The 26,596-nt window shown below is 30.7% G+C and overlaps 4 protein-coding genes across 5 annotated transcripts; 2 read left to right on the top strand and 2 right to left on the bottom strand.

Annotated features, from left to right (window-relative positions):
• Positions 1 to 6,557: 6,557 nt before the first annotated feature.
• On the top strand, positions 6,558 to 9,952 carry LOC126685754 (uncharacterized). The gene is made up of 9 exons (XM_050379705.2): positions 6,558 to 6,945; positions 7,047 to 7,185; positions 7,294 to 7,415; positions 7,577 to 7,780; positions 8,149 to 8,208; positions 8,546 to 8,684; positions 8,931 to 9,049; positions 9,188 to 9,412; positions 9,603 to 9,952. The coding sequence occupies exons 1-9, from the start codon at positions 6,601 to 6,603 to the stop codon at positions 9,795 to 9,797; spliced, it is 1,548 nt and encodes a 515-aa protein (XP_050235662.1). The 5' UTR covers positions 6,558 to 6,600; the 3' UTR covers positions 9,798 to 9,952.
• A 1,123-nt stretch (positions 9,953 to 11,075) lies between these two features.
• Positions 11,076 to 15,551, bottom strand: LOC126685756 (caffeoylshikimate esterase-like). The gene is made up of 8 exons (XM_050379707.2): positions 15,243 to 15,551; positions 14,945 to 15,038; positions 14,790 to 14,822; positions 12,578 to 12,724; positions 12,363 to 12,493; positions 12,145 to 12,282; positions 11,695 to 11,793; positions 11,076 to 11,623 (listed from the first exon to the last, which is right to left on the bottom strand). The coding sequence occupies exons 1-8, from the start codon at positions 15,261 to 15,263 to the stop codon at positions 11,261 to 11,263; spliced, it is 1,026 nt and encodes a 341-aa protein (XP_050235664.1). The 5' UTR covers positions 15,264 to 15,551; the 3' UTR covers positions 11,076 to 11,260.
• Positions 15,552 to 18,567: 3,016 nt separating this feature from the next.
• LOC126685758 (outer envelope pore protein 16-4, chloroplastic) lies at positions 18,568 to 21,528 on the bottom strand. 2 transcript variants are annotated; one of them, XM_050379710.2, is made up of 7 exons: positions 21,349 to 21,528; positions 21,192 to 21,243; positions 21,059 to 21,090; positions 20,914 to 20,947; positions 20,165 to 20,232; positions 19,171 to 19,343; positions 18,568 to 18,704 (listed from the first exon to the last, which is right to left on the bottom strand). In XM_050379710.2, the coding sequence occupies exons 1-6, from the start codon at positions 21,418 to 21,420 to the stop codon at positions 19,209 to 19,211; spliced, it is 393 nt and encodes a 130-aa protein (XP_050235667.1). In that variant the 5' UTR covers positions 21,421 to 21,528; the 3' UTR covers positions 18,568 to 18,704; positions 19,171 to 19,208. The 2 variants fall into 2 exon arrangements, with proteins under 2 accessions (XP_050235667.1, XP_050235666.1); XM_050379709.2 differs by lacking the exon at positions 18,568 to 18,704 and having other exon boundaries at positions 18,903 to 19,343.
• Positions 21,529 to 23,276: 1,748 nt separating this feature from the next.
• On the top strand, positions 23,277 to 25,023 carry LOC126685759 (60S ribosomal protein L22-2-like). The gene is made up of 2 exons (XM_050379712.2): positions 23,277 to 23,620; positions 24,693 to 25,023. Exons 1-2 carry the CDS (start codon positions 23,382 to 23,384, stop codon positions 24,835 to 24,837), a joined length of 384 nt encoding a protein of 127 aa, XP_050235669.1. The 5' UTR covers positions 23,277 to 23,381; the 3' UTR covers positions 24,838 to 25,023.
• The last annotated feature ends 1,573 nt before the right edge of the window (positions 25,024 to 26,596 follow it).

Genomic DNA, 26,596 nt, shown 5'->3' with positions numbered 1-26,596 from the left:
AATCCGTATAAAAGTAAGAATTGTGTCCGCACATGGTAGTTTAGATAGCTGAAAATATGACCCGTATAAAAGTAAAGATTTAGCCAATGTTGGTTGATTGTGTAAAAAGCCCTTTTATGTTCTCTCACTATCCAACATGCACCTAAGATACTAAACTATACCTAGCCCCTGTAGTTGCCCTAAATAAATGATATGATGTTTTTGGTGCATGGTCCATGATATTGTTTACAGAAGGCCTAATATTTCAAAAAAATCCCGACCTTTTAACCCCTATTCAATTCTACTTTGATATTGAAGACCAGTCAATTTTATCTTATTTCGTATTTTCTCGTTTCAATTGTACCCTAATTTTGTATTTTTTCACAATTTTTTTATTTAAATGATAAAATCATTTAATTAACTAAGTTCAAAGATAAAATTAAATTTATTTCCATTCAAAAAAGTACAAATAAATTTTTTATTTTTAAAAACTAACTAAAAACGATAATCAAATTAAAATTAATTTAAATTTTTAATTAATTTAACTAGATCTAAATAAATTTTCAACATATACAATTAATATATGCTAGACACGGAGAACGTTTTTTAATTTTTTCCAAACGAAAAAAACATCAATTTAATATTTTAGGGTACAATTGAAACACAAAAATACAAAATACGGTAAAATTGACCAATTTTCAACGTCAGGGTAGGATTGAAAATAGGCTAAAAGGTTGAGGTTTTTTGAGGTATTAAGTCTTAACTATGAGACGACATCTTTAAACCTAATACATTCAGACTAATTCTCATCCGAGTAGTGTAGGTTTATTACGAGAGGCAAACTCTGATCCCAAATTTTAAACGGTTGTATACATGAATACGATTCGAACCCGCGGCCTTACTTAAATAATTTAACGTTTTCACAAGCCTCCTCATCTCTCTCTCTCTATTAACATAAATCCAAATACCCACTATTGATGGACAAATAAACCGGAAACTGTTTCAAATCGACGAGGATGACCACGGAAAATAATTGCAATTTTGCAAAGCCCCACATTACGATATTGATGGATCCCGTTGAAATATTAGTATGCAATTATTTAGAAGCATAACTTTAAGCCTCTGAGACAAGGAGAGCTTCGTTCTGACAAACTCACCATGTAATGTTGTATGATATTTCCAAGAACAAAAGCAAAAGAATAAGTGAAGATCAATTGTCAATGCTTTTTGTATAAAATAATGTCACTTTCTTAGTTTTTGCTCCAATGAATATAATAGACATTAATGCAAATTGCACACTTGCACTTTGTGAGACTATAGAAAGTAGTATAATTTTTAATATTTTTTTTTAAACTGAAAAAGATTAAATTTTGGTCATATTTGTACCGATTAATCAAATTTACAGTGATATCTAAACTTATAAAAATGTTTGCAACGTTCAATCATGGAAGAGACATGAGTTAAGTATTGTATTCCTTCGGAAACATTCAAAGACACCACTTGACTATATGACTTAGCCAAAGTTGCATCACTATCACAATGGACAACTCTTCAAAAAAACAAAACAAATCACAATGGATAAATATAGGTGTTATAGATTTTGACCTCAAAGAAAATTCATATAAAAAATTGTTCAACCATTCCGTTTTTTTTGCTTGTCGAAGCAAAGGCCATAAATTCAACTGCCGTAGTGGAACTAGTTATGCAAGTCCCTTGCTTGGATACCCAAAATATAGCATATCTATAAAATAATATATTATCTTATTAAACGTGTATTATTTAATGTTATTATTTTAGAGACTAGTATTGTTTTACGTGCTACGCACGTGACTCGTAATGTGATAAAACAATGATAGTATAATTTTAATTAATAATAAATTAAAAATGATATTTGATAATTACCATATAATATTAATATCATTTTTAAGATAAATAAATATTTTACTTAATACTATTAAATTATTATTAATATTTTTATATAATAACTAAAATATCTTTAAATATAATTATTAAGTATTTATCATAGTTAATTTTTACTTGAATTTGAATTATAGATCATATTGTATTCTTTTATACTTTTTTTGTTATTGGTTTTTATATTTCTTAACATCAAATAATTTCTTTTAAAAATAAATAAAAAAGGAAGAAAAATTTCTACTAAGCAGAATAATATATTTTATGTATAATTAATATTAAATTAGTTTGACGATATTTTATTATATATATTAATTAGTTATGTGAATTAATCATAAATTATGGAGAGGAAATAACAATCTTTAGTCGAAATATATATATAAAGTTGTCAATTAAATTTAACATTTAAGCTATCGATTCACCAAAGAAATCATTTAAACTATTGATATTGGTAAAGTTTTGACGTCAGTCACTCTCCTACTAAGGTTTTTTTTCTCTTTTGGATCTTACTCTCCTAGTAAGATTAAATAACTTCTTAAGCAACGCAATTATTATTGTTGTTCATCTTATGTAGCTAGCTATAGAAACTGTGTTCGTGTAATGTTTTTTGATATTTTATTTCCACTTTAAAATGTATAGGTGACTTTTTTTAGCAGTAGATTTTCAACATAATTGGTGAGAATATTTAGATTTTGTTAGAAGTAGAATTAGATGCTATAATGTAATTTATAATTATAATTAAGTCAAGAGGTAATAGTGTGAATTTTTGGTGGTAGGTTTTAAAGCACATGAATATAGGAATTGCATTAGAAGTAGGAGTATGATAAATAATTATAATTAAACCGTAAGTCTTTAGTATTTGAATTTTAATAAAAGTGTGCACTATTTATATTGCTTAGAAGTAGGATTATAGATATTAATTAAGTTAATAAAAAATTAAATTAAAATAATAAAAAGACATTAAAATAAATTACTTAGAGATTAATTAGAGATTTTGTAGGAATTTATATTAATAATTAAAATAATATTAAGGGTATTAACGTAAAAGTGCCTGTCCCCCCCTATCCGTGCTTTTATATATAGTACTAGTTTTTCGCCACGTGCTACACACGTGAGCGACATTAATATGACCCGTTATTTATAATTATGTATTTGGATGTTTTTTTATTTAAAAAATATATAATTTCCAATCTTATGCTGAGATAAACAATGGCTATAATTTTTAGGACTTATTCATATTTCTTTTAGAACTTTTATGTTGAAATTAAACACTCAGAGGTTTATTTAATAAAAACTTTCTAACATGAGTCAGATATAATTAAGACTTTCAAATTTGAACACTTAATATATAATTGTTGCAAAAATATCATTGAATAGAAAGATGTATATGTGTGTTTAAATTCCTCTTATCGAAAATAAAATAAGGTAAAATATACATTAAACTGCAATCTAAAGTTATATTATATTACCTAAAATATTTATTTATGAACAACTAAATAATTAAATAAATATAAAAAATAAAATTACTTAAAATATAACATATAGGCAAAAATACTTAAAAAAAACCCCACCTTTGATTTGGTTTTCAATTGCACCACACGTAGGAGAATATTCAATTACACCCTATTTAGGGTTTTCTGTTTTCGTCTGTACCCCAATTGACTAAAATGACCTCTTTTTATTTAAAAAAAAGTTTAAATTAATCCTTCATATACTAATTTATTTGTTTTTTTCAAATGGAAAAAAATAATGATACAATCCCTCTATTTAGTTGGTTTTAATAATTTTATCATTAAATTAATTAAATTATCAATTTTTTTTATTTTGGGGTACAGATGAAAACTGAAAACCCTAAATAAGGTGCAATTGAGAATTCTCTTAGGTGGTGGTGGAATTGAAAAAAAGTTCAAAAGTGGGGGAGTTTTCAGTATTTTTGCCTAACATATATTATACTTATAAATTTTGTAGTTCATCGACTTCTTAATCCCTGGAAAAAAATGACTAAGTTATGTTAAAACAAACAAAAACACTGTTTCATTAGTTAGGATTATAAATTAAAACAAAATAGACATGCTTCAGTAGTTTACATAGTTGAATGAACAAATTAATATGCTTGATCATATATATACACACTTTGTCAAACTTAGGTTTGAGATATAGAATTGATCGTGCAATAATTCTTTTTGAAAACAGACACATATATATAGGACCAAATCATCACTCTTAATTATTAGAGTACATATAGCAATACAATTCTTAACTATACAAAATTTAGTCCATAGAAATAGATAGACTTAATTTTGTTAGTGTTCCCTACTTTTTGACTTTTATATTTGATATAGTACTCTTCATTTGTTGCCTAATCAAACAAATTAACCACCTAATTTGTAAGACACGGTGTTTGATTAAGAGAGTATAATTTAGCAACCGAATGCCGTAACTATAAACTCTTGTGAGTTTGCGATGTTTAACTATAAAACATTATGCGTTAGTCGTATTTTAATAGGAGTATAAGTTACTAACGTGTACACTACTTAACAGAGGTAATTATTTAATAAACTATTCAATAGAGGTCATTATTATACATCAATATGGAACTTTCTCTTTATTAATAATTACGATTAATTCAGAATTCTAGTATGATTCATATTTTGATTTTGTGTTCAAATTAAACTCTTAATAAATCATTATTTCTTTTTATTATTAAACTCTTAGTAATATTAGATTTATAATGTTACAGATATTAAATATTAAGTAGATTAATTTAATTTTTAGTTAATAATTTTTCATTTTAATTTACACTGTAGCACATTAGTATATTTATATGATCTGTTAATATATTAAATATTAATTAAACCATGTAGTTTTTTAAAAAGATGTAATAATGTTTTAAAAAATTACTCTCACACCCTTGATACCATTGATACCCTTTCTTCTTTACATAAATCAATAAACACAAAAATAAAAAAAAAAATTAACTCTTCTTAGATCAATTCAATTATCAGTCCAAATTAACATAATATGATAGGGAGTTAATATACATGTGATACATACCTTATTGGAAGCACCCAATTCCTTTGATGAAATTCTTAGCTTTAGATAGTTTGGTTTCTTTTCCTGGACTCTTACATCATGTTTAATAAGCAATTACTCCTTTTATAGCAAATTAAACCTAACAATATTAAATCAGCGAAAAGTTTTTATCTTAAAGAGATTGCTTTAGACTTGAAGACATCAACTAACAACAAACATTATCCAATCCCAAATCTTTCCTCCAATGTAAAATACATATTTTTACGAATACTTAACTATTTACTTAATTTTGTAATATTTTTAATTATTGAAGGTTAATATTGTAATTTTGCCTGTCCTCCCCCCTTCACACTTATAGAATAGTTATAGATTATAGATAGATGTGAATTAGTCATACTATTTAATAAGGATATAACAAAAAATAAAGACAAATTTATAAAAATTTAGAATATTAAGTGTGGTCTTAAAATTTTGTGAAAATAAAAAATATGAATAATTGCTTTGTGATAGGTGGATTATCCGGATTATCTAAATCACAAACCAAAATTTAATTTTTTTAAAATTGAACCGGCAAAATTCAAATATAATTTTAAATTGAACCAATTGAAAGTAATCTTCGGTCGGTAACACCTGTTCAATGAAATTTTTTCTCCCCGCTACTTCAAAAATAATTGATTTGAATGTAGTAGCCTTAAACAATCAATTTGATATCACTACACTCTTCAAAATCCAAAGTTATTATTGCCAAGTGAAGGAAACATAGACGTATAATAAAATTCTCTCGCTGAGATTGTTTCATGACACCAAATATAATAAAACAGGTGGTGTAAAACTAACATTGTTAAAACTTAAATAACATTTTCAGTAAATTTTTCGAGATAAAAATGCAGCAAACCAAAATTTAACTATTATGACTACTCATAGGGATCAATTAGTAACATAGTTTAATATGTTTTAAACACAGAATAACTAAACAGAAGTTAAGAAATAGTACTGAGTACTGAGTACTGACACTTTATAATACTATAAACAATCAAGACTAAACCCATTTTAAGGTCCTTAAATTTTCATTTTTTGGTTTATCAACTCCTTCAATTTATATTTGACTTTCTCAAATCCTTAAAGTTTCATTTTTTGGTTCATCAGTTTTTTTTATTAAAGGTGGAAATCAACTCTTTAGAGTCTCATGTTAGTTGTTAGTTACCGAGGCGTGGTTCGAACCCACAACCTCTTGATGCACTTAAAGACGCCTTAACCATTCAGGCTAGGCCTACATTGGCGTGGTTCATTAGGTCACTCAACTTTTACTTGACTTTCTCAGGTACTTAAACTTTTATTTTTTGATTCATTAGGTTCTTAAACGAAAATCCATATAAGGATCTAATAAACCAAAAATAAATAATTAGGGATTTGATAAAGGTAAATAAAAATTGAAGGACATGATGAATTAAAAAATAAAAATTTAAAAATCTGAAAAAATCAAATAGAAATTAAGAAATTTAATGAACCAAAAATATATAGTTCAGAGAACTCAAAATAGGTTTAGCCAACAATCAAAAGCTCTCAAGTTTGAATTGAGACACATCTAGTTTTGTTGGCTCCTGGACCCAAAGCCCATGAATTCTTATCTTCTTCTTCTTCTTCTTGTTATTGCTTCATCTCCAGTGTTTCCAGATGACCATTATCAGCCACTTTTTCAGTCCAAAAACCTTAAATTCCGCTAAAATAAATAGCTTATCTTTCTTCTCGTCTCTCAAAACCCACAAACCCATAACCACCTATGCAACTCTGAACCCTAATCAGAATTCAAGCAGCACTACTATTGCTGCCATTGTCACCTCCATTGGTGGCCCACCTGCCGCCGTCGGTATTGTCCGCCTTTCTGGTCCATCGGCACTGGACATTGCTTCTCGTGTGTTTAAACCCTTGAAGAAGAAAACTAATACTATTTGGAACCCTACTAGCCATGTTGTGGATTACGGGGTGGTTTTGGATCATCAAGGCAATGTAATTGATGAGGTATCAATTTACTCATTTCCTTTAGCATTTTAATTTCATTGCCCCTTGATTCAGTATTCTAGTAATTAGTTTAGGAACATAAAACTGCGTGTGTATTTCAGGTTTTAGCTTTACCAATGTTGGCTCCAAGGTCTTACACTTGTGAAGATGTGGTTGAGCTTCAATGTCATGGTAGTGAAATTTGTCTTAATCGCGTGCTCAAAGCTTGTCTTCAAGCTGGAGCCAGGCTTGCTGACCCAGGTTGGCTTCTTCATTTCTTGCATTTGAATTCATTAATTTCTTGAGACAGATTATGTAACTCTATAACTGTGAGCATCAATACTAAATCTTATAACTTTATTCTTTCAGGCGAGTTCACTCTCCGCGCATTCCTGAATGGCCGAGTGGATCTGTCACAAGCTGAGAACGTTGGAAAACTAATTTCAGCCAAGTCTTCCGCGGCTGCTGATGCAGCACTGTCTGGACTGCAGGCACGTGTTCTTCTAACTGCTACTTTTTGTTGTTATTTCAGAGTAATCATAACTTTAGATCCGAGCAGCTACATATGTCTAATGTCTGATAAAGCTTGCATCTGATTATGTGTGGGCTGCTCATGAATAGCAAGAACTAAGAAACCATCTTTCTTCAACAGGGAGGCTTTGCTTCTTTAGTCAAGTCGTTAAGAGCACAGTGCATTGATTTGCTTACTGAGATTGAAGCTCGTTTGGACTTTGATGATGAAATGCCTCCATTGGATTTAAACCTAATTATGGATAGAATACATATCATGTCGCAAGATGTGGAGAATGCTTTGGAGACAGCTAACTATGACAAGCTTCTGCAATCTGGATTACAGGTATGATCTGCAAAGTTGCTTTAACTGCTCATAGCCCCTCATTGATAAACGTTTCAGTGCTTTGCATGTGTAGCTTAAGCAGTCATATTTGCCTGATAATTTGTAATTTTTAAGTTTTAATTATAGGACACATGAATTTTAAATATTTGTTATTTCTACTCATTACTTTTCTGTAGTATAATAGCCACTTATCATCCACCAAATTTCCATGCAGGCTAGATGCAGTTGTATAATTGTAGTTGGTTTTTCTCTGTCATACTTCTCTTTTTATAAGTCTGAAATCGTACCCAAAACATGAATGGTTTTTCCATCCTAAGCATCTTTTGCATGATTATAATCTTGTTGCATTCTCCCTTAAAATCTTGCAGATAGCACTTGTCGGCCGTCCAAATGTTGGGAAGTCAAGCCTTCTCAATGCATGGAGCAATGTATGTAGCAACAGCCTTTTCTATTTCCTCTTTTCTTTCAAGTTTTAACTATTTTCTGGTTTTTTTCTAATTGGTTTTTTATTGTGTATTCATTATCGCTCAATTTTTGTTATATACTATCAGCAGTGGATTTATATAAGCATTTGGGTGTCCGCATGAGCATGTGTGTATTGTTGGGAAGAGTAATCTTAGAGCTTCATCGTTGCAGAGTGAACGGGCAATATAACTAGCTTGTCCTCTGTAACTATTGGCATTATCTACTGCTATATTTTGTTGTTTGCAATAATATCAAAAGAATCAACATTGTTTGACTGTAATCTTCTTGTTTAGCATGCAGAGTGAACGGGCAATAGTTACAGAAATTGCTGGAACCACCCGAGATGTTATTGAAGCTAGCGTTACAGTTGGCGGTATCCCTGCAACCCTTCTTGATACAGCAGGCATCAGGGAAACAAATGACATTGTGGAGAAAATTGGTACAGTTTCTATAAATAGTTTATAGAAGCATGGTTGTCTGAAATGATGTTGGTTGCTAATTTTCCATGCTCCATGACGCATTTAAAGAATTGATTTTTTCTTAAACCTTATAACTTGTCCAAACTTTTTTTTCCTTAAAAGCAACAAGAATGTTTGATTGATTTTGAATTATATTGACTGAACAACTATGAAAATAGTGAAAGAGATATTAATTGTTTTATGGTATGTTGCTATCGTCTTTATAGGTGTAGAGAGATCCGAAGCAGTTGCTATGGGTGCTGATGTTATTATCATGACAATAAGTGCTTCTGATGGATGGACTTCAGAAGATTCTGAACTTCTGAGCAGGATCGAATCTAAAAAGGTCCTCTCTCTCTCTTTCACACACACGCACACAACAATGTCGAATATATTGAGATGGTACTGATCTGTCAGTTCCGGCACTGCTTATTTAAATTCTTTGCAGAATTAAAATTTTGTTTCATTCCTTTGTGAATTGCAGAAATTAGTTGAATCTCCAACTCCAGTTGTCCTTGCAATAAACAAGATAGACACTGCTGCATCTTTCTGTATGGACTGGATTGATAGGTACAACAGTTCTTTTAGTAAGCATGTATTCACTTCTGCTGTAACTGGTCAAGGAATCCAAGAGTTGGAGATGGTGATATCGGAGATCGTGGGTCTTAACATGATACCCGCAGGGGGGCGGACGTGGACAGTGAACCAGGTTTAGCTATTAAATGTCAATCAAGTTCTCTTTTACTTTGATGTTTTTTTTTTACCCTTTTCAACTCTTATTCGTAAACAACTACAGTGTCAAACATCAATCAGCGTTGAAAAAGAGTTCTAGATATGACGCATCTGCATTGTGTGATTTGCACTAATTGATTTTCATATTATGTGTGTGTGATATGCAGAGACAATGCGAGCAACTTATGCGAACCAAGGAGGCACTTGCGAGGCTGAAATCATCAATAGAAGATGAGATGCCCTTAGACTTTTGGACAATTGATTTAAGGGAGGCTGCAATGGCCCTTAGACAGATAAGTGGAGAAGACATCTCTGAAGAGGTATTATCCCACATTTTTGGCAAATTCTGTATCGGCAAATAAATAGACAACTCTGTCTTAATCCTTTATCATTATAGACTTGTGTAAAATTCAATCTCTTTTAGTCGATTATAGTTTGCCGGCATAAACCTAAATTTTGGAGCTTGTGTTACAAAACATTCTTCTCAATTTTTCATTAAGAGGATAAATTGTATGTACTTGCTATTCTTGCTTCATGTTTTTGGATTTTATAATAAAACTCCAAAACACAAGAGTTTACGCACAATAATTACGACTCTGAGATAGGAGATACAAAATTAGAAAGACAACACATAATTTGGGTTATTAAATCATAAACTGAATAAGAGAAACTAAGATGGATTCACTTATAACCAAAATCAGTTTGAATGAGAGAAACTAAGTTTGAAGAAATTATCTGTGTTTGTTGTAGTAGAGGCGAGCTTACAATAGTTGTTGAAAGTGTAACCAGAGATACCGTTCATCCATATCTCTAGTTGGTTTCTTTTTTCATAGTGCCCTTTTAATTTTTCTAGTAGAGAGAGCAATAAGTCTGCACATGCTATTGCAAAATGGGCATTGAGCTTAAATGATGAAAGAATGATTATGGAGAATGTTCTGATCTAATCACTTACGGCCTTCTATGAGGATGTTTCCTCTTTTATTGAGCAATGAGAAATATCGCACTTTCCCGATTAGAAAAAAATCACATCCACGTCACCCATATCTTTCACGTCAAAGTTTTTAGATAACAAAATCTCTCCGAGTTCAACTTATTCTAAGTTCGTACAAAGATTAGCATATGGTATCAACATGTAGACAATTTATGATATTCTTTTCTTTGTTAAATGTGCTATAAACTTTTATCTGATTTGTTTTTAATAAAGTTGTTGGCAAGTATCACTTGATCAAATTTGGTGTCATTATTTAGAAACGTGTTATAGTCCATACAAGGCCTTCCCTAGCTTACACACTATTGATAAGTAAAACAAACCCTGTGGTTTGTTCCATGTACACTTCATCTATTTCACCATTTAAGGATGATTTTTGTTTGTTTTAACATTCATTTGATAAATTACAAGGCTATGAATATAAGCAAGTGCAGTAAGTACATTATAGTACATATTCAAATTACAAGTGAATAAATATTAAAATAGTCAATATTTTGTTTTTGTTCTGTAAAACCTTTGGCAACCAACCGAGCTTTGAGCTTATAATAGTTCCATCCTCCTTATAAGCTCAAAGCTAATTTTTATTCTATTAAATAATTAGTTGAAGAAATGTGAATACAAGTATGTATTAATTTTATACAAGTGCTTTCGATTGCTAACTAAATCCTTATAACTATTACTATTTCAAAATTGTCAGACATTTTAAATTTCTGGATTACAATAACATAAACACATAAACTGTCAGTTATTGAACACAGAAACTGATTTTTTTTATTTCATTTCCATTTATACAACACACTAATTTAAGATTTGCAACAAGTAGAATAAACCGCACAGCTACATAGCCGAGTGGAGCGTGCGTGGTTCCTTGAATCCGCATAGATATCTACCATTCGATTGTTTCTTTTCAAACTGTTTTTCAGTTTCAGGCCATTCCAGTTTCTCTATGCCATTGCTGAATGGTTCAACAATTGGATCAGCGACGAGATCTTCGGTATGCTTGTCGAGCCAAGAAATGATATCTGCAAAAACGGTACCAACATTCCTGTCTGTTTCTCCTGCAGTCAATGCGTGCCACATCTCAGGGTACAGTTTTATCGTTTTGTCTGCACTGCCTGCTTGCTTATATAAGGCCTTGCTTATTTCCGGGTCTGTCACTGTATCTGCATCGCCGTGTAGCACCAAGAACGGTAGTCTCACCTGCCAATAACAGCTCAACCAAATCAGCGTAAATCAGAAATACCACAATTATAGGGCTAGTAGTAAATAACCTGGTTCAAAGTCCGTTCGAGGCTCATGCTAGCTCTGAGCATCTCCAGTGCTGTTTTAAGCCGAGGCTTGTCTTGGTATATCAACTTGTTGTTTCGTATCTGCAACATCGTGAGATTAATCATTATTTGTTTTAACCAATAATTTTAGAATAAGGTTTCTTGTCCTACAAGGAATGGCAAGATATTGTAGTCCTTCATTAATTCCGGACAGGTTTCTGAGTCCGTCAAATAGTTATAACTAACAGTAAATTTGGCGCAAAATTGGTGCCAAAAATTCCTTCTGTCTAGAACATGGTCGCTAAATCCATCCATAACTTATAAATTAGCGGTAGTTTTCTGTCTCGAAAAATTCTGCCGATAACACGTAGTTTTCTAGTAGTGACACATCAATTTCTTTACTGAAATACTTTATATGTTTGCTCAAGATAAAGAAACTGATCTAGAGCTCACCTCTTCTCGCTTAACAGGATCTTTAAATGCAGAATCAATGACATCTTTAGTTGGGACGATCTTCCATTTTGGAATAATTTGTTCAAAACTAGTCAATATGTTAACAACCACCGGATGTGGTTTCAACTTCTCTGATATCTACAAAAATCACGCAACGATTAATCACTCTCACCAGTGATCATCAGAATCGCAAACAACTTAGTTATAACTTTCCGCACCTTACACATGGGAGCAACAAGAACAGCACCGTTGTAGAAAGATGGTTCTTTCTTGTGCAGTAACAGAGCCACTGCTCCGCCCATCGACTCTCCATACAGAAATCTCCCCTTGTTTCTGTAATCTTTCTCCGCTGGCAAAAACACATCGGCAATTATGTATACAGTTTTTATTTAAGTTTAAGTTGACAGATACGGAAAGCTTAAGTATAACTTACAGCAAACTGATTTGAAAAATTCATTGCAATCGTTTACAATATTTTCAAACTTCTTGATGTAACAACGAGAACCAGACGACTTTCCGTGGCCTTCGTAGTCAATACCAAACACCGCATATTTTGCACTTGCTAGCCTCATTCCACATTCTATTAAAAATCAAGACATCAAATTAGGTAGTAAATTAATTAGCGATAGTTACACTTGATCGAAAATAATTACGCTTTAATTATTATTTTCCCATATTTCTAATCTTAGTTCAACTGCCCTCATCAATAATATTGCAGGAGGAGCTATAAATGTGCTGATGGGTCTTGTAAGTGGCACAACTATACTGAATGAGGCTCTAAGGAGTGACTGCTGGTTGCCAAACCTAACCAAACTTATAGCTCACCAACATAATTTAATTATTCAGTACAAACTGACCCACATCAGATACTCCTATACAGAAGAAATTAAATCAACTCTTGACTATATAAGTGATATAAATGTTTCAGAAGTCAGCTAATCTTTAGAAAAATTGAATTTGAAACTATGAATGGACTACTAAAGTCAATTCATAAGAAGAGTCGAGCAGTATCAGCTGGGACCCCATATAAAACCTATGCAGAACGGACACGGGAAAACGGGACATTTGGACATGAACACGGAAAAACAATATCATTATAAGGTTTTTTTATGTTAAAGTACTTGTTCCGTTCGAAATTGATTAATATTTTAGGACAAATATAAATACTAATAAAATGAATGATGATGATCTATGAACTAGAGCCAACCTACGTAATTAAAGATTCATCGAAGCAAGAAAAAATGGCTATATAGATAAGATATATGATGTGGACATTGCTGCCATGGCGGTTCTGGAAGGTGACAAAGAAGACAAGCTCAAAAGAAGATAAGCAATATGGGCTGATGGTATATATTTATATATATCTAACACATAAATCATAATCAACATGGCAATTGGCAAGCCAACTTTATCCATATTTTGTCTGTTTACTGATGATAATATTGTATGCCAGAGAGTGGTCCATCATAAATTTAATTTTTATAAAAAAAAAATCTAGTTGCCAAAACAATTTTCTCTTAAAATTCTTTAATTAGTTTAAGCTACGGTTGAGACTTTATATTCCTTAAAATGATATAGAAATTAATGTGAATATGACTTGAGCCTTCCAAATAAAAACTAATACTATTAGTTGTTAACTTGTTATATATTCATAAAACCATATAATTAAAATGGCTGAATTGTCAAAAAAAAAAAAAAATGGCTGGTGCCAAAAGTCATATAGTATCACCATCACTATCGTTTATTAATTAATTATAAGTTAGTCAACTGTAATAATATATTACGATTTGTAAAAGATTAGAGATAATTTCAAAATTAACTCCAACATTTAGGGTTAAAACAGATTGAACTATAAATGCTTCAAAAGGGACACTCTTTCAATAATTGTGTCAAAAATGATTAGAGAAAATTGATTTGCTCCCTGAATTTATGCTAAATGGCCAAATTGATTAAAACCAAATTATTTTAACAGTTTAATCTATTATTTTGATAAAAATCAAAGAAATCAAATTTTTTAAAATGATTGCATATCACATATTTAAAATAAAATACTCTCCAGTCCCTTCTCAAACGAGATGTATCTCATTTTTACATGTCACGTCTAAAAAGTCAATATCATAAGTTTGGTTTCATCTTATATAAAATTCTCTCTTTTATTTTATTTTCTTTGCCTAAAGTTAAGCAGTACAACTCTAAATACAATTTAGAAGACCACCAATGATAGATATAAAATGAGAAAATACAATACGAAATATCATCTTTTGATTTATGTTCAAAAATCACGTCTCTTCGTAAATGGGACGTAAATGGGAGGAAGTAATGATTTATTATTTTCTACATCGCATAATAAGTCAAATAACAAATGAAGACTTTAGTGATTAATTAGTAGAGGATATGATTGTTCAACTTCTTCAATTATTTAAGAAAGTTTAATACGTACAAGGAAGAACTTTTGAATTGTTGAAAACACAAATTATTTAACTTTTAAACAATATTTTTATAGGTTTGAAGTCCCATCATCTCAAAATGAAAAAATAATTTTATTTTTTGATTTCTTCAAACTATGCAGAGATACCTACGCTTAAGATTGGAAATCATAAATATAGATAAATAATAAAGGAAGCATTAAAGACAAAATTTATTACCTCTCATGTAACCACTACACTCCATGCCATACCCTGCAAAAAAAAAAAGACCCATTAATGAATCATATAGTTTCACCAAACCCAACAAACACAAAGAGCCATTATGATAACTCTGCACCAACAAAAAAATGGAGTAGTTGAAGTTGAAATTCTACCATGGCAGAGAAAAACAAGAGCTTTTGGAGAAGATGAAGCAGGCAACCATCTGCAAGTGAACAGCTTCACTCCTCTTGAATTCTTTATATATTCCTATACAACAAATAAAATCAAAAACCTCAAAAAACAACCAATAAACTATAACTGCTTAAATGGTATAAACGCTAAGCAGCATTCTGTCAAAGTCGTGGCGCTCCCCTCCCAATTATTAAAACAATCTCAAAAACTATACATAAAACTATCAAGAATGGTTTTTTAAAAGTAAAAAAAGAAAGAAAGAGATTCAAATAAAGCCACCTCTTGATATTGGAACTCCATAGTTGATGCAAAAAAAAAAGCTTGGATTGAGAATGTTAAGCTGCAGAGGGAATCTGAGACATTTGTTGAAGAGTGATGACAAGCTAATTAGATCCTTAAAAAGAGTAAAACAGAAAAATTTAAGGAGTTAAAATATTTTAGATGGTGAGAGAGAGAAATAAAGAGGATGATGTGAAAGTAAAAGTAATGTTTCTTATGAATGAGAGAAGAAAGTGGGAGCTTTTGATGGGCAAAAAAAGGATAGCTTTTGATTTGTTTATTTATAAGGTTATACATGGACACGACAGGACTACCTCCTTTTCAAAGGTTTCTTCTTGAGGTGGCACACTCTCACTCTGCCTTTCCTCCATTTAATATACCTACGACAAAATTGCGTTTTCCGTTTCGAAAGCTGGAAATTCTTGGACACTCGTACGAAACATTTTGGGCCGTTTCTGTAAATAATAAAAATTAAAATTTTATAAACAAATTTAAAATTATTATCTACAAATAAAAAATTTAATTAGTTATCCATAAATTTTACATTCGCATTGCCCATAATACATCAAATATACTTATTTGTGTTGAAATTATATTATATTTTTTTATATATTTATAAAATTTTAAATATTTAGTATATTAAAATAAATTATTTTATTAATTATCATAAATATTTAAATAATATTTTTATAAATATATCCCTACATTTTTGTTATTTACACGTTTCCTCCACTTTTGGTGTCCTTCATTTTGAAAAATTCGTTTCCACGTGTCCGTTTCGTATCGTTTCCGTTTTCCGTTTCCGTTTCCGTGCTACCTCGTTTAATACTACAAGAGTCGGTCAAATATATTTATGACATGGCGCAACAGTTGTACCCAATAATTATTCTTATTTTCTATTTCTTCTCATTTTTTTTAACACCTCATTGGATAGAGTTATGAATTTTTCATGAATCGAGTCTAGCTAAATATTTCCCATAAGTAGTCTATTTTATAAACTTTTGTTTTTGTTGTTTTACCAAATAAATTATTCTGTTACAAATATTTGTGTGATTTTATGTATTTATATGCTGTTTTTATAGTGTTTTGTTTTAGTTAGAGATACTGACGCTATGAGCTATACTAGTACGTATTTTCAAAGAAATTAGTTCTATTTCTTTAATAGTTAGTTCGATTAGGATCGTTTAATATTTGTTCGAATTTTATATTCAAATTTTTTGATAGAGGGTGATGTCGTCTCATTGAAGTATATTTGAAATAGAATATATTTGAAGATAGAAATTCTGAAGATGCAAATAGAACTCGAAAATTCTCATTATTTAAATTCGTCGGATAATGATGTTGTTAAAATTCAATAAACTTTTTCATAATCCTTTTATTTCAATTGAATTGAGAAGTTTTTCTTTACACATTATTTGAAAAGTAAGTAATTTGTTTTTATGTCCTCATCACCTCTTTTAAAAAAAATTATCAGACATTAATTGAAGATGATAAAAATAAATTTACTATAAAAATATTTTATAAATTAAAACTATCAATTAAAATAAAATGCCAAAAAAATACTGTCAACCAGATCAAAACATAGAGAATAAAGATTTTAAGTAGATGGTGATTTTGACTTTCCATGCCATTTTTTATGTCACGATGCCATTAATAAAATTACGATTTTTAAAATAACTACATTATATTTATTGAGAGTATAACTTTTTTTTTATGACGAGGAAATCCTCGGCAGAGTCCGACCACCTTTTAGGACGGAGCTCGACCACCTGGATAAACTCTCGGGGATGCCAGTTTTGACATCTCAGCTCGGACCTCCCATTTAATATAGGACTTCTAAATAAATACATTATATTTATTGAAGTGTAACTTTTTTTTTTCCAACACAAAAACAATAAAAAAAGTAAATAATAAAAAAAACATCATACATTTATTAGACTACTTTTTTATATGTTTAAGATATTTTTTGCTTTAGAAAAAATAAATTTCATTAGGTTTAAGTTGCTGACAAACTCTTCAACTTTTAATGAAAAATGTTATATCCGTAAATTTTAGGATTAATGTCACCATATATCACAACTTTTTTGCATTTTTTTTTCATTTTAAGTACAATTTGCATTATTCTTTAACACAACCTTTACAAACTTGAATAAAATTTATTATTCAAATTTGATTATGAAAAAAAATCAATTCATTTTATTCAAATAATAAATTTTATTATCTAAATATAATGAGTAATTTATTATTTTAAATTGTCCAATTTTGTAAGTTTAAAAGCCAGATTAAACCAAGTTAAAACTTAAGGACACAGATATTCTTCCAACCATACTTGAATGACTTATTTGCACCTTCCGCCCTTTTATTATCAAATGTATAGCTTGAGATGCTCTTAGATTATTACACGTGAATGTTTTGGACCAGAACATATATCTAAATTTAGTCGAAAATAGTTTTTGCGGACCCAGTAATACATAAATACATAGGTTTCCAATTTCGCAAAGATGATCTTTTCTTTTCAATGATTTTCAAGATTAAGGTATGAGACTTGATATGAGTTGTTTTCTGTCACTGTTATTAGACTATAACCTAACTAAAACTAGCCATGATAATTAATTTCTAGCACAATTTTGAGTTAAATTAGCACCAATGGCAATGAAGAGACCTCCGTGTCACGGGTCAGAAATTAAACTGAATTGAAAAATTCAATTTAATTGGGTATTTTAATATTATGATTTTTCTTTTGATTCAATTTGATTATTTAAAAAACTCAATTTATTTTTGAGACAAACTGAATCAAAAAGAACTTAACCAAACTCAAATTTATTCAATTTAAAATATGTTAAATCTTTAAAAATCCAGTTCGGTTCAACTTGAAAAAAGAAAAGAAAAAAGAAATTCAATCAGATTCAGATGGAACTGAATAGGACCCATATACAGATCTTAAATCTTTCTAGAATTATTTGATTCCACTGGTTTCTGACCTAATATGGTTTTTTTTTTACCGGAACCTAATATAGATTCATTGTGGGGAAAAAGGAAACAGCCCTTATATGTCCTAGTTAAGTCCAAAAATTGACAAGCTGCCCAAACCGAATTACCACGGGCATCCTACCAATTTTGCCTCCTGTTTGCTCCTCAAGAACACCAAAGGATACCATAGAAATGTTCCCAGAGCAATAAAATTCAGTCATATTCGGAATAGAAACACATGGACTATCTCGATATAGGTGAGGAAGTGAATGCAGAACCAAAGAGCAGTCGCTATGCATATAAGTTGTATGATATAATAAAGAATGCAGGAGCGGAAAAGAAACTACTATAGAAATTAGATGCAAGATATGGTGATATATTGATGATGGGGATGGGGGATGGTTCCCACAACAAACTTCAAAATTATGGCATTCATTGAACTTACAGATCTTCAAATCGTTCTTCTTGTTACCCAGGAAAAGAGGATATCATCTAAACAACATAACAAAACCGTACAAGGATATTAAAGAACAAATATTTATTCATATGAAAATTTTACTCCAAATATAATATCTAATTTATATCAAATACATTTTATACGTCAAACACAGAATTTATTTGTAAAACAAATGAATTCTAAAATAGAATTAAATGAAACACTATTTAAATATCATTTTGCTCTACTCAATATAAACCAGAGTGATCAAGTGATCAACCATTTATGAGAAATTAATACATTGTAGATCCACAAAACTCTATCCTGGAAAATCCAATTTCAAATGAATTATGGTTTTCTGCAGAGCCTGGCAAATAGAATGCCAGGCAATCCTAGTTAGTTTGTATTCTAGTCTATCCATAACCCAAATTGCATGTGTGAGTTTGTTTATGACAACTACATAAAAAATCATGAACTGAAGATTAATGGCAATATTATGTCATGCAGAGAACTGACAATTACCTTGAGAATCTACCAATTTTTTTCAGCATGTGTATACTTTAAAATGTTTTGGAATAATCAGCAGCAGCACTAAAGGCAGAAACCAGACCAGCCATCGCAGCCACCTGTGTCCAATTTCGAGTCCCAGCAGCAACAGCTGCCCCTGCCACAGCACCCGCAAGTAAAGCATTTACCTGAAGAAGAAAAGGCATCAATGACATTCATCAGTGAATTTCAAACTGTGACCAAGAGACAATAGCATTTGATAAATAAACCTGGGTCATAAAATTCAAGCACTGATAAAACTAGGTTCCTTTTTATAATATGATATGCAGCCACTTTTTATAATATCATAAAATTCAAGCACTGATAAATTATTCCATAGATATGCAGCCAGGGAAGGATGCAAAGGCCAAGAGACAAGATCTCAGATTGAGTTATAAGAACTATAATCCAGTCAACAAAAGACATTACAATCTATTGAGTTAAATTAGAAAAAGAAAACACTCTTAAATAACAATATTGTGCTCTAGACAGCTGTTTATCCCAAAAAACAAATAAAATGATTCCACAGGGAAGAAGAAGAATTTTGAATTTCTTGCTAACATTGCAATAATTCAACTTTATGCATGTTTACTTAAAATACATTGTATTGACTGATGAAAGTTCAGTGTATAGCAATGAGAACCCTTCAAAAATTGAGCAGAACTATGAAAAATAAAAATCTGCAATGTGAATTCTCGTTTCAAAAATTTACTCAAGGTATTGGCATGAACTGCAAAGTAGTCCCATATGGTTGATCATTTAATGCCTTTTCTTCTATTAATTGAACCGTATTTCCAACAAAAGGGAAGGGCCTACCACTTTTTAGAATCTTTGATACATGTATGACAGCATGAGCAAGAAGACGCTGTTTAATAGCCCAGATTTAGATTGTTATGCTGATAAACTTGAATCTCTGCTATGACTTATAATTAGCGACAATAGCAACTAGCGAGGAAGAAATATAACTCACCCAATCATTTTTTCTCCTATATCTTTGAATTCCACAGCGAGTAACAGTAAAAACTCCAGCAACAAGTCCTGAAGAATGAAAGTTAGTTGACATATATACAAGTGAGATAGATGTAAATAGAACCTGAAAACAACTAATGGGAGTTCCAACAAGCATCAAATAGCAATTAATACTGACACAAAGGATCTGCAGTACAAATGAAAGAAAAATAACGAGAGAAAAATTATATGATAAACAATGAGATGCTGCTGAGAACAAACTTGAATGAGGATGAGTTATAGTAATGAAACAGTGATGCAGTTAGAAAAAGAACCGGTCACTAAAATTGCATGAATATTGTCAATTCAATATCCTAGAAGTTTAACTCTATTCTTTAATGATCATCTCTTTAGCAGCATCGGACACCAAAATGTTTAGCTAGACATAGTCCTGGGGGAGATAGCAATAACTATACTAAATTCAATGCTCATAACCTAATTTTATATTTCATAAGAAATTCAAGAATCAAGAACAGGTGTGAAGAGCCAATTGTGATTAATATAATAGATGGTCCAAACGATAAGCATGATATACCGTTACAGAACTGATCATGTCCATGGAAAATCAAAACCTTAAAAGGTTATGAAATCAATATTTTGTTATTACTTGTACTATAAAGTGCAAAAGAAGTCTACACATATAAAAAGTAATACAAAAAGAAAGAAAGTAATCGCCGCAGCAAACCTAAGAAAATATATACATCAGATTACCACATTGAAATCCATATCTTCCCACTGATTTCGCCTGTAAACATCAAATTAAAACAAATTAATGAATTATTATCATCAGACACAATGCCAAACAAAACAGCAAACACCAGGTTAAGTGATTATAGCTAAATAAAATATATCGTACCACAAAGGAAGCATGAGCGGTGCCAGTAAACCCTAGACACAGGAAAGACAACTATTCAGTTATGATGTCAATGACAATAAACTGATTAAAATTGATTAATCAAAAGTTTGAAAAGCTAAGTTCAAGAAATTGCCTCTTTTTCGAGCATCGTGAGGTCCTATACATAAGCCCCAGATTGCACCTGCCTGAAATATATATATCGGTTACCGGAGTAAAGGATTTATGTAAATGCAACGATTAATTTAACTGCTGGTTATAAATGCATCCAAAAAAATTAGAAATTGTGTTACCGTTCCCACGCGAATGATGGAATCAACGGCGAGAGAAGAGCAAGGAACGACGCCGGAGAGGTCTTCTTCCATCTCTCATTTCCGGCTTTTGTTTCCACTTTTTTCTCTAACGTCAGTTAATCGAGACAAATTAATGGCAGTTATTGGTATCATCTAGTCATACTGACCCACTGCGCAACTGGAGGTGTAATCTAGTATAAATATATTTTTAAAATTAAATTATACAACAATTTAATAAAAATTGATATAGTACATACAGTATTACTTCTTTATAGATATATGATTGAATTTAAAATTTAATAGATTTACTTTTTTTAAATATTATATAATAATATATCAAAATTAAACATATCAATGTACGATCGAATTTACTTATGAGTTTTCAAGTCGAGGATCACCAATGTTGAAATAACTAATTTATAAACGACCTTTAAAAACTTGAGCTCCAATTAATTTAATTGAGTCGGATTTCGAATAATTCGTGAACAAGATTGACTAAGTTAATTGTTTGACTTTTTAAAGATAAAAAACAATTATTATTTTTAAAGGTACCATTCTCATGATTCTAAATTTGAATGAATTATTTATTTAATTTTAACTTTTTGAAACTTTTTATAATAATAGTTATTATTAATGGAGTATTTTCATTAATTTTCAATTTATATAAATTAATTATTTAAATATTCTTGTGAGCCATTTTGTACAGATTATTTATTTAACCTATAATTTTATTTTTTTATTATAAAAAATAATTATTAATAATATTTTTTATGAATTCAATTAATATAATTTATTTTAATATTAAGGTTATCCTTATTAGATAAGTTATAGAATATTAGAATTTATAACAAAAAAGTTATAAGAATTTCATTTTCGATCTTAGCAAAATCGTCACCACCACACATATTATTTAAAGGGTTAAATAGCAAATTTAATCACAAATTTTAACGTGATTTACAATTATAATATGAACTTTAAACTTTTGACAATATTATTCACCAATTTTTATTTTTGACAAATTAAAAGACCGAGTTAAAAAAACGCTGTTGTAAATATTATAATATACAGGCACATAAGCATTTTCGATATTCCATAACCGTTTAGTCATATTAATCCTTTTGTACCACATCTCTCAAAATAAAATAAAAAAATCCTTTTGTACCACCAACGCCTACCTCCACCACTAGCTCGCCACCCCTTACCTCCCCGCCGAATTTAGATGAAGAATTCTTCTTCGTATGGGTAACTCAAACGAAGAAGAAGGGGTCTGACAAGGAGGTAGGGGTCACGGGCTAGCAGTAATGGTAAAAGACGGTTATAATGAAAATATACTCCAAAATGTCCCAAAAATTTATTTTTAACATTTTGTGCAAAGTTAAGAGAGCGAATTGGCCTTTTCCAAAATTATATGGCACTCCGTTGTCCACTTGTGCAGAAAATGGGTGAAAATTGAAAACGAATTACAAAATACAAAAATGAAAAAAAAAAGAAAATCTATTTTATAGGCGTTTTAAATATTAAGATTAAATCATTATAAACTTGCAATGCTATAATTTATGTTATCAATATCCCTATTATTTATTATTAAAGTGTAAATTATATACTCTTGCGCTGAATATACGATGCATTTTTGCGAAGATTTAAGTTATCAATTTGAAGGCATGACCTAATTGCCAAGTCCTTCAGAATAAATGTGGTCGGGGGTTCTAATTTCGATTCTCTTCAAGCCATGATTTGCTTAGTTTAATTTTATAAAATACATATTAATTTTCGTTAATTTTATTGACAACTAATTTAAATTAGATCAATATTTGATTAAAAAATATATTTGAGCTGCAGCTCATTGGTCAACTAATTAGTTAATAATTAAAAAAAAATAATCCCTTATTTTAATTTTAAATGGCATATAAAAGAAGTCGTAGAAAAAATGTCCCAAAAACCCTAACCCTAAACGGCGCTACTTTCACTTTTGTGTTTGGTGGTTTATCAATTTCCAATCCATTGACAGTGAATAGCCGACGGGAAACGGCAAGATGAGTCGCGGGGCAGCAGCCGGAGGGGTAGCCAAGGGAGGTAAAAAGAAGGGAGTAACCTTCACTATCGACTGTGCAAAGCCAGTGGAAGATAAGATCATGGACATTGCCTCGCTCGAAAAATTCCTGCAAGAGCGGATCAAGGTCGGCGGCAAGGCCGGTGCTCTCGGAGACACTGTTTCTATCTCTCGTGAGAAGTCAAAGCTCACCGTCACCTCTGACAGTAACTTCTCTAAAAGGTAATTAAACCTACACTGGACTTGTTCTTGCTCATTTTTAATGACTGTAATTCAATGACGTATACTGTGTAGACTAGTCTTTGAAAAGTCAGGGTTTGTTCGTAGTTTAGGTAAAAGAAAATGGAATCTGAATGTATCAGATCTATATTATAAACAGCATAGTGATATATATAACTATGTGTAAGAAATTTGATTACGGGTTGTTGATATATACTATCTGTTAATAGCTAACTGTAATTGTTCTTAAATGGAATACAAGAACAATTTAGACAAGAATGGACTCGACTTCTGCCGACATGCAAATTTTTATTTATTTCTCGGTGTTATTTCAGTCATCTGATTTGAATGATGTAATCATATTTTTAAAATTAGTCTCTCCGCATTGATATCAAATTTGACTTTGCTAGTGGTAGTTTAGATAGTATGGCAGTTCTGAATTCTGATTATGGGTTCTAATTTATATTTTTTTTGCATTCTGAAGTTGATAAACTTATTAGCTAGCTTGATTGCCTGCACAATGGCTATCTAAGCTCTAAATTTGGCGAGCTAAAGTTTCTCGTGGTTAATGAATTATAGGCTTTCTACGTTTTGGTTCCCATCATTATTTTTTAGATTTAGATAACCCAACTTTTATTTTCTCAAGAACAAGAGGTTACTCGGTGAATTCAAGTGAATTATCGCTTTTGTGGCCGGCGAAAAATTATGTGGCACCCAACCTTTATGTTGCCACATAAGCAATTATTGGCTGGAATTGCTATAGTAACCTCATGTTTTTGGAAAATAGAAGCTAAGTTATCAAACTTTTAAAAATAAAACGATGGTAACTGAAAGTGTAAAAAGTATATAGTTCAAATAACCACAAATTTTTTTAATCCAAAAACTGGATCTGCTATTCCCTTTCAATCTGACTAGCTTTGTGATTGGATTTGATCATCTTGACATCATCCTTTGGTAGCCATTTTAGTTCTCTGTATTACTCATTTTAAGAATTTTCTAAGTACCAATGAATTCTTAACTTGCTACCTCATTTCACCTGCCAATGTACTGAACAACTTTGCTGTGAATCTTTTAGGTACCTTAAATACTTGACGAAAAAGTACTTGAAGAAACACAACGTGCGAGACTGGCTTCGTGTTATAGCTTCAAACAAAGATAGGAACATTTATGAACTCCGGTACTTCAACATTGCTGAGAATGAGGGAGAGGAGGAGGATTAAAGATACATCCAGCTCAATAGTTTCAAAAATTTAAAAGCTCTTTCTAGGTTTGCTGTATTTGAAAAACTAGTCCATGTTGTTGTTTTTGATCATTCTACTGAGTTTGGTGAAATTTTGGCTATAAATCTGCTTTTCAAGTATTAGATGCTTTTTAGTAGAGTGCACTACTTGTTCTATTCTACTTAATTTTGTCTTTTGGTCATGAATTTTATGTTCAGATTCCAAGTTTACTGGTCGATGTGGTTAGAAAAAGTTATAAATGAGTTTCATAAGCTTTGATCTACCTTAGGAATGCCTTTCATTCAAAAAGTCTTTCAATGTGTGGGATTTTGATCAAACAGGCTTTGTTTCATTTGAATGGGCAAGTAAAGAGCACTTGAGGAAACACTAATGCATCTTCAAATTAAAAGTCGAATAAGAGCGATTTTAGATAGATTGAAGCTCTTGAAATGAAGTTGTCGATAATTCTATGAACTTTATGATTGTTGCTTAGTTGTTTCTTCATGCTAGAGCAGAGGACTTCGGTTGATGAGTAAGGACTTAAGTCGATCAAATATTATGATTGCTGGTAATGTTCATGGCAGAGCTGGTCATATTAGGTTTACCTTATGATCTATGGAGATAGTGAAACTGTGAGACTGCTCTAAGATTTGAGTTAGAGCTCAGTTACTGAGAGATGTTATGTAGGAAAGGTGATCAAGAAAACTAGAATTTGTTGCTCCAATTAATATGAAGCTTCTCGAATTTTCACGAGTTTGATGTTTTGGGTGCAGACTAATTTGATGAAAAGGACAAACTTTGTTTTGCTATTTTGCTTAGACGTGGGGGTTTGCTATTATAGGTGATGAAATGAATGTATTGCATAATTCCATTAATTTGGCAAGTGGAAACTCATCCGAAATTGGTGGGGTTTTGAGGAGAAATTCTTAGGTAGACTCGGTCTACCACATCATCTGTAGACCAAACCTACCACATTATGACACGTCATTAAAATGATAACAATCTTGTAATATTATTATTTAAAGGTGTAAATAAGTAAAAAACGAATTTACAAGATTGCCATTATTTTAATGACGTGTCATAATGTGATAGGTTAGTCTACAGATGACGTGGTAGACCGAGTCTAAATAAGAATTTTTCGGTTTTGAGATATGTTTATTTATTTATTTATTTTTGTTTTGTGAAGGCTACGATGTAATATGATTATGGCATACAGCAGATGAGGCCGGTGATATCTTACTATTTAAATTTTTGGCCAAACACATATTTGGGTCCCTGCACTATCACTCTTTTCCAACTTAAGTCCCTGAACTATAAAACGTTTAAACTAAGTCCCTACACTATCAAAAATATCTATTTTAAGTCCCTATCGTTGCGCAAGTTAACGAAACGTGGATGACGTTAACAATTACATATCAAAAATGCTATTTTGGTCTCTGCACTATCATTTTTTTCCAAATTGAGTCCTTACACTATTAGAAACATCAATTTTAAGTCTTTCTATCACATAATTTAAATAATATTAACAATATTTTTATTTTATTTTCTTTTCTTTTTTAATGTTATTAAAATTTTTTAGCATTTCCAAAGTTAGAATCATCTCCGACCATCAATAAATTTTTTGCATTTTAATTTAAAATTTTAATTATGTAAAATTTATTAATTTAATTAAATAAAATGAATTTTTATTTTATACAATTAATTTTTTTATTTTTATAAAAAATTAAATATATTAAAAAACTGTTCGTCTACCTCGCAA

This window comes from Mercurialis annua, linkage group LG6 (assembly GCF_937616625.2).
Source record: "Mercurialis annua linkage group LG6, ddMerAnnu1.2, whole genome shotgun sequence".
In the NCBI taxonomy this organism is placed as follows: domain Eukaryota; kingdom Viridiplantae; phylum Streptophyta; class Magnoliopsida; order Malpighiales; family Euphorbiaceae; genus Mercurialis; species Mercurialis annua.
Note: the sequence above shows the minus strand (reverse complement) of the source record. Positions and strands in the feature narration are given on the sequence as shown.

Coding starts and splice junctions, on each gene's coding strand:
- LOC126685754 (XM_050379705.2), top strand. CDS start 6,601: ATGACCATTATCAGCCACTTTTTCAGTCCAAAAACCTTAAATTCCGCT. Junction 8,209..8,545: donor TTCTCAATGCATGGAGCAAT/GTATGTAGCAAC, acceptor TTTAGCATGCAG/AGTGAACGGGCAATAGTTAC. Junction 9,050..9,187: donor GCAGGATCGAATCTAAAAAG/GTCCTCTCTCTC, acceptor TGTGAATTGCAG/AAATTAGTTGAATCTCCAAC.
- LOC126685756 (XM_050379707.2), bottom strand. CDS start 15,263: ATGGAGTTCCAATATCAAGAG. Junction 12,725..14,789: donor GTGTAGTGGTTACATGAGAG/GTAATAAATTTT, acceptor GATTTTTAATAG/AATGTGGAATGAGGCTAGCA. Junction 12,283..12,362: donor TTGTTGCTCCCATGTGTAAG/GTGCGGAAAGTT, acceptor TGATTTTTGTAG/ATATCAGAGAAGTTGAAACC.
- LOC126685758 (XM_050379710.2), bottom strand. CDS start 21,420: ATGGAAGAAGACCTCTCCGGCGTCGTTCCTTGCTCTTCTCTCGCCGTT. Junction 21,091..21,191: donor TCACGATGCTCGAAAAAGAG/GCAATTTCTTGA, acceptor TCCTGTGTCTAG/GGTTTACTGGCACCGCTCAT. Junction 20,233..20,913: donor AAGATATGGATTTCAATGTG/GTAATCTGATGT, acceptor TTCATTCTTCAG/GACTTGTTGCTGGAGTTTTT.
- LOC126685759 (XM_050379712.2), top strand. CDS start 23,382: ATGAGTCGCGGGGCAGCAGCCGGAGGGGTAGCCAAGGGAGGTAAAAAG. Junction 23,621..24,692: donor GACAGTAACTTCTCTAAAAG/GTAATTAAACCT, acceptor TGAATCTTTTAG/GTACCTTAAATACTTGACGA.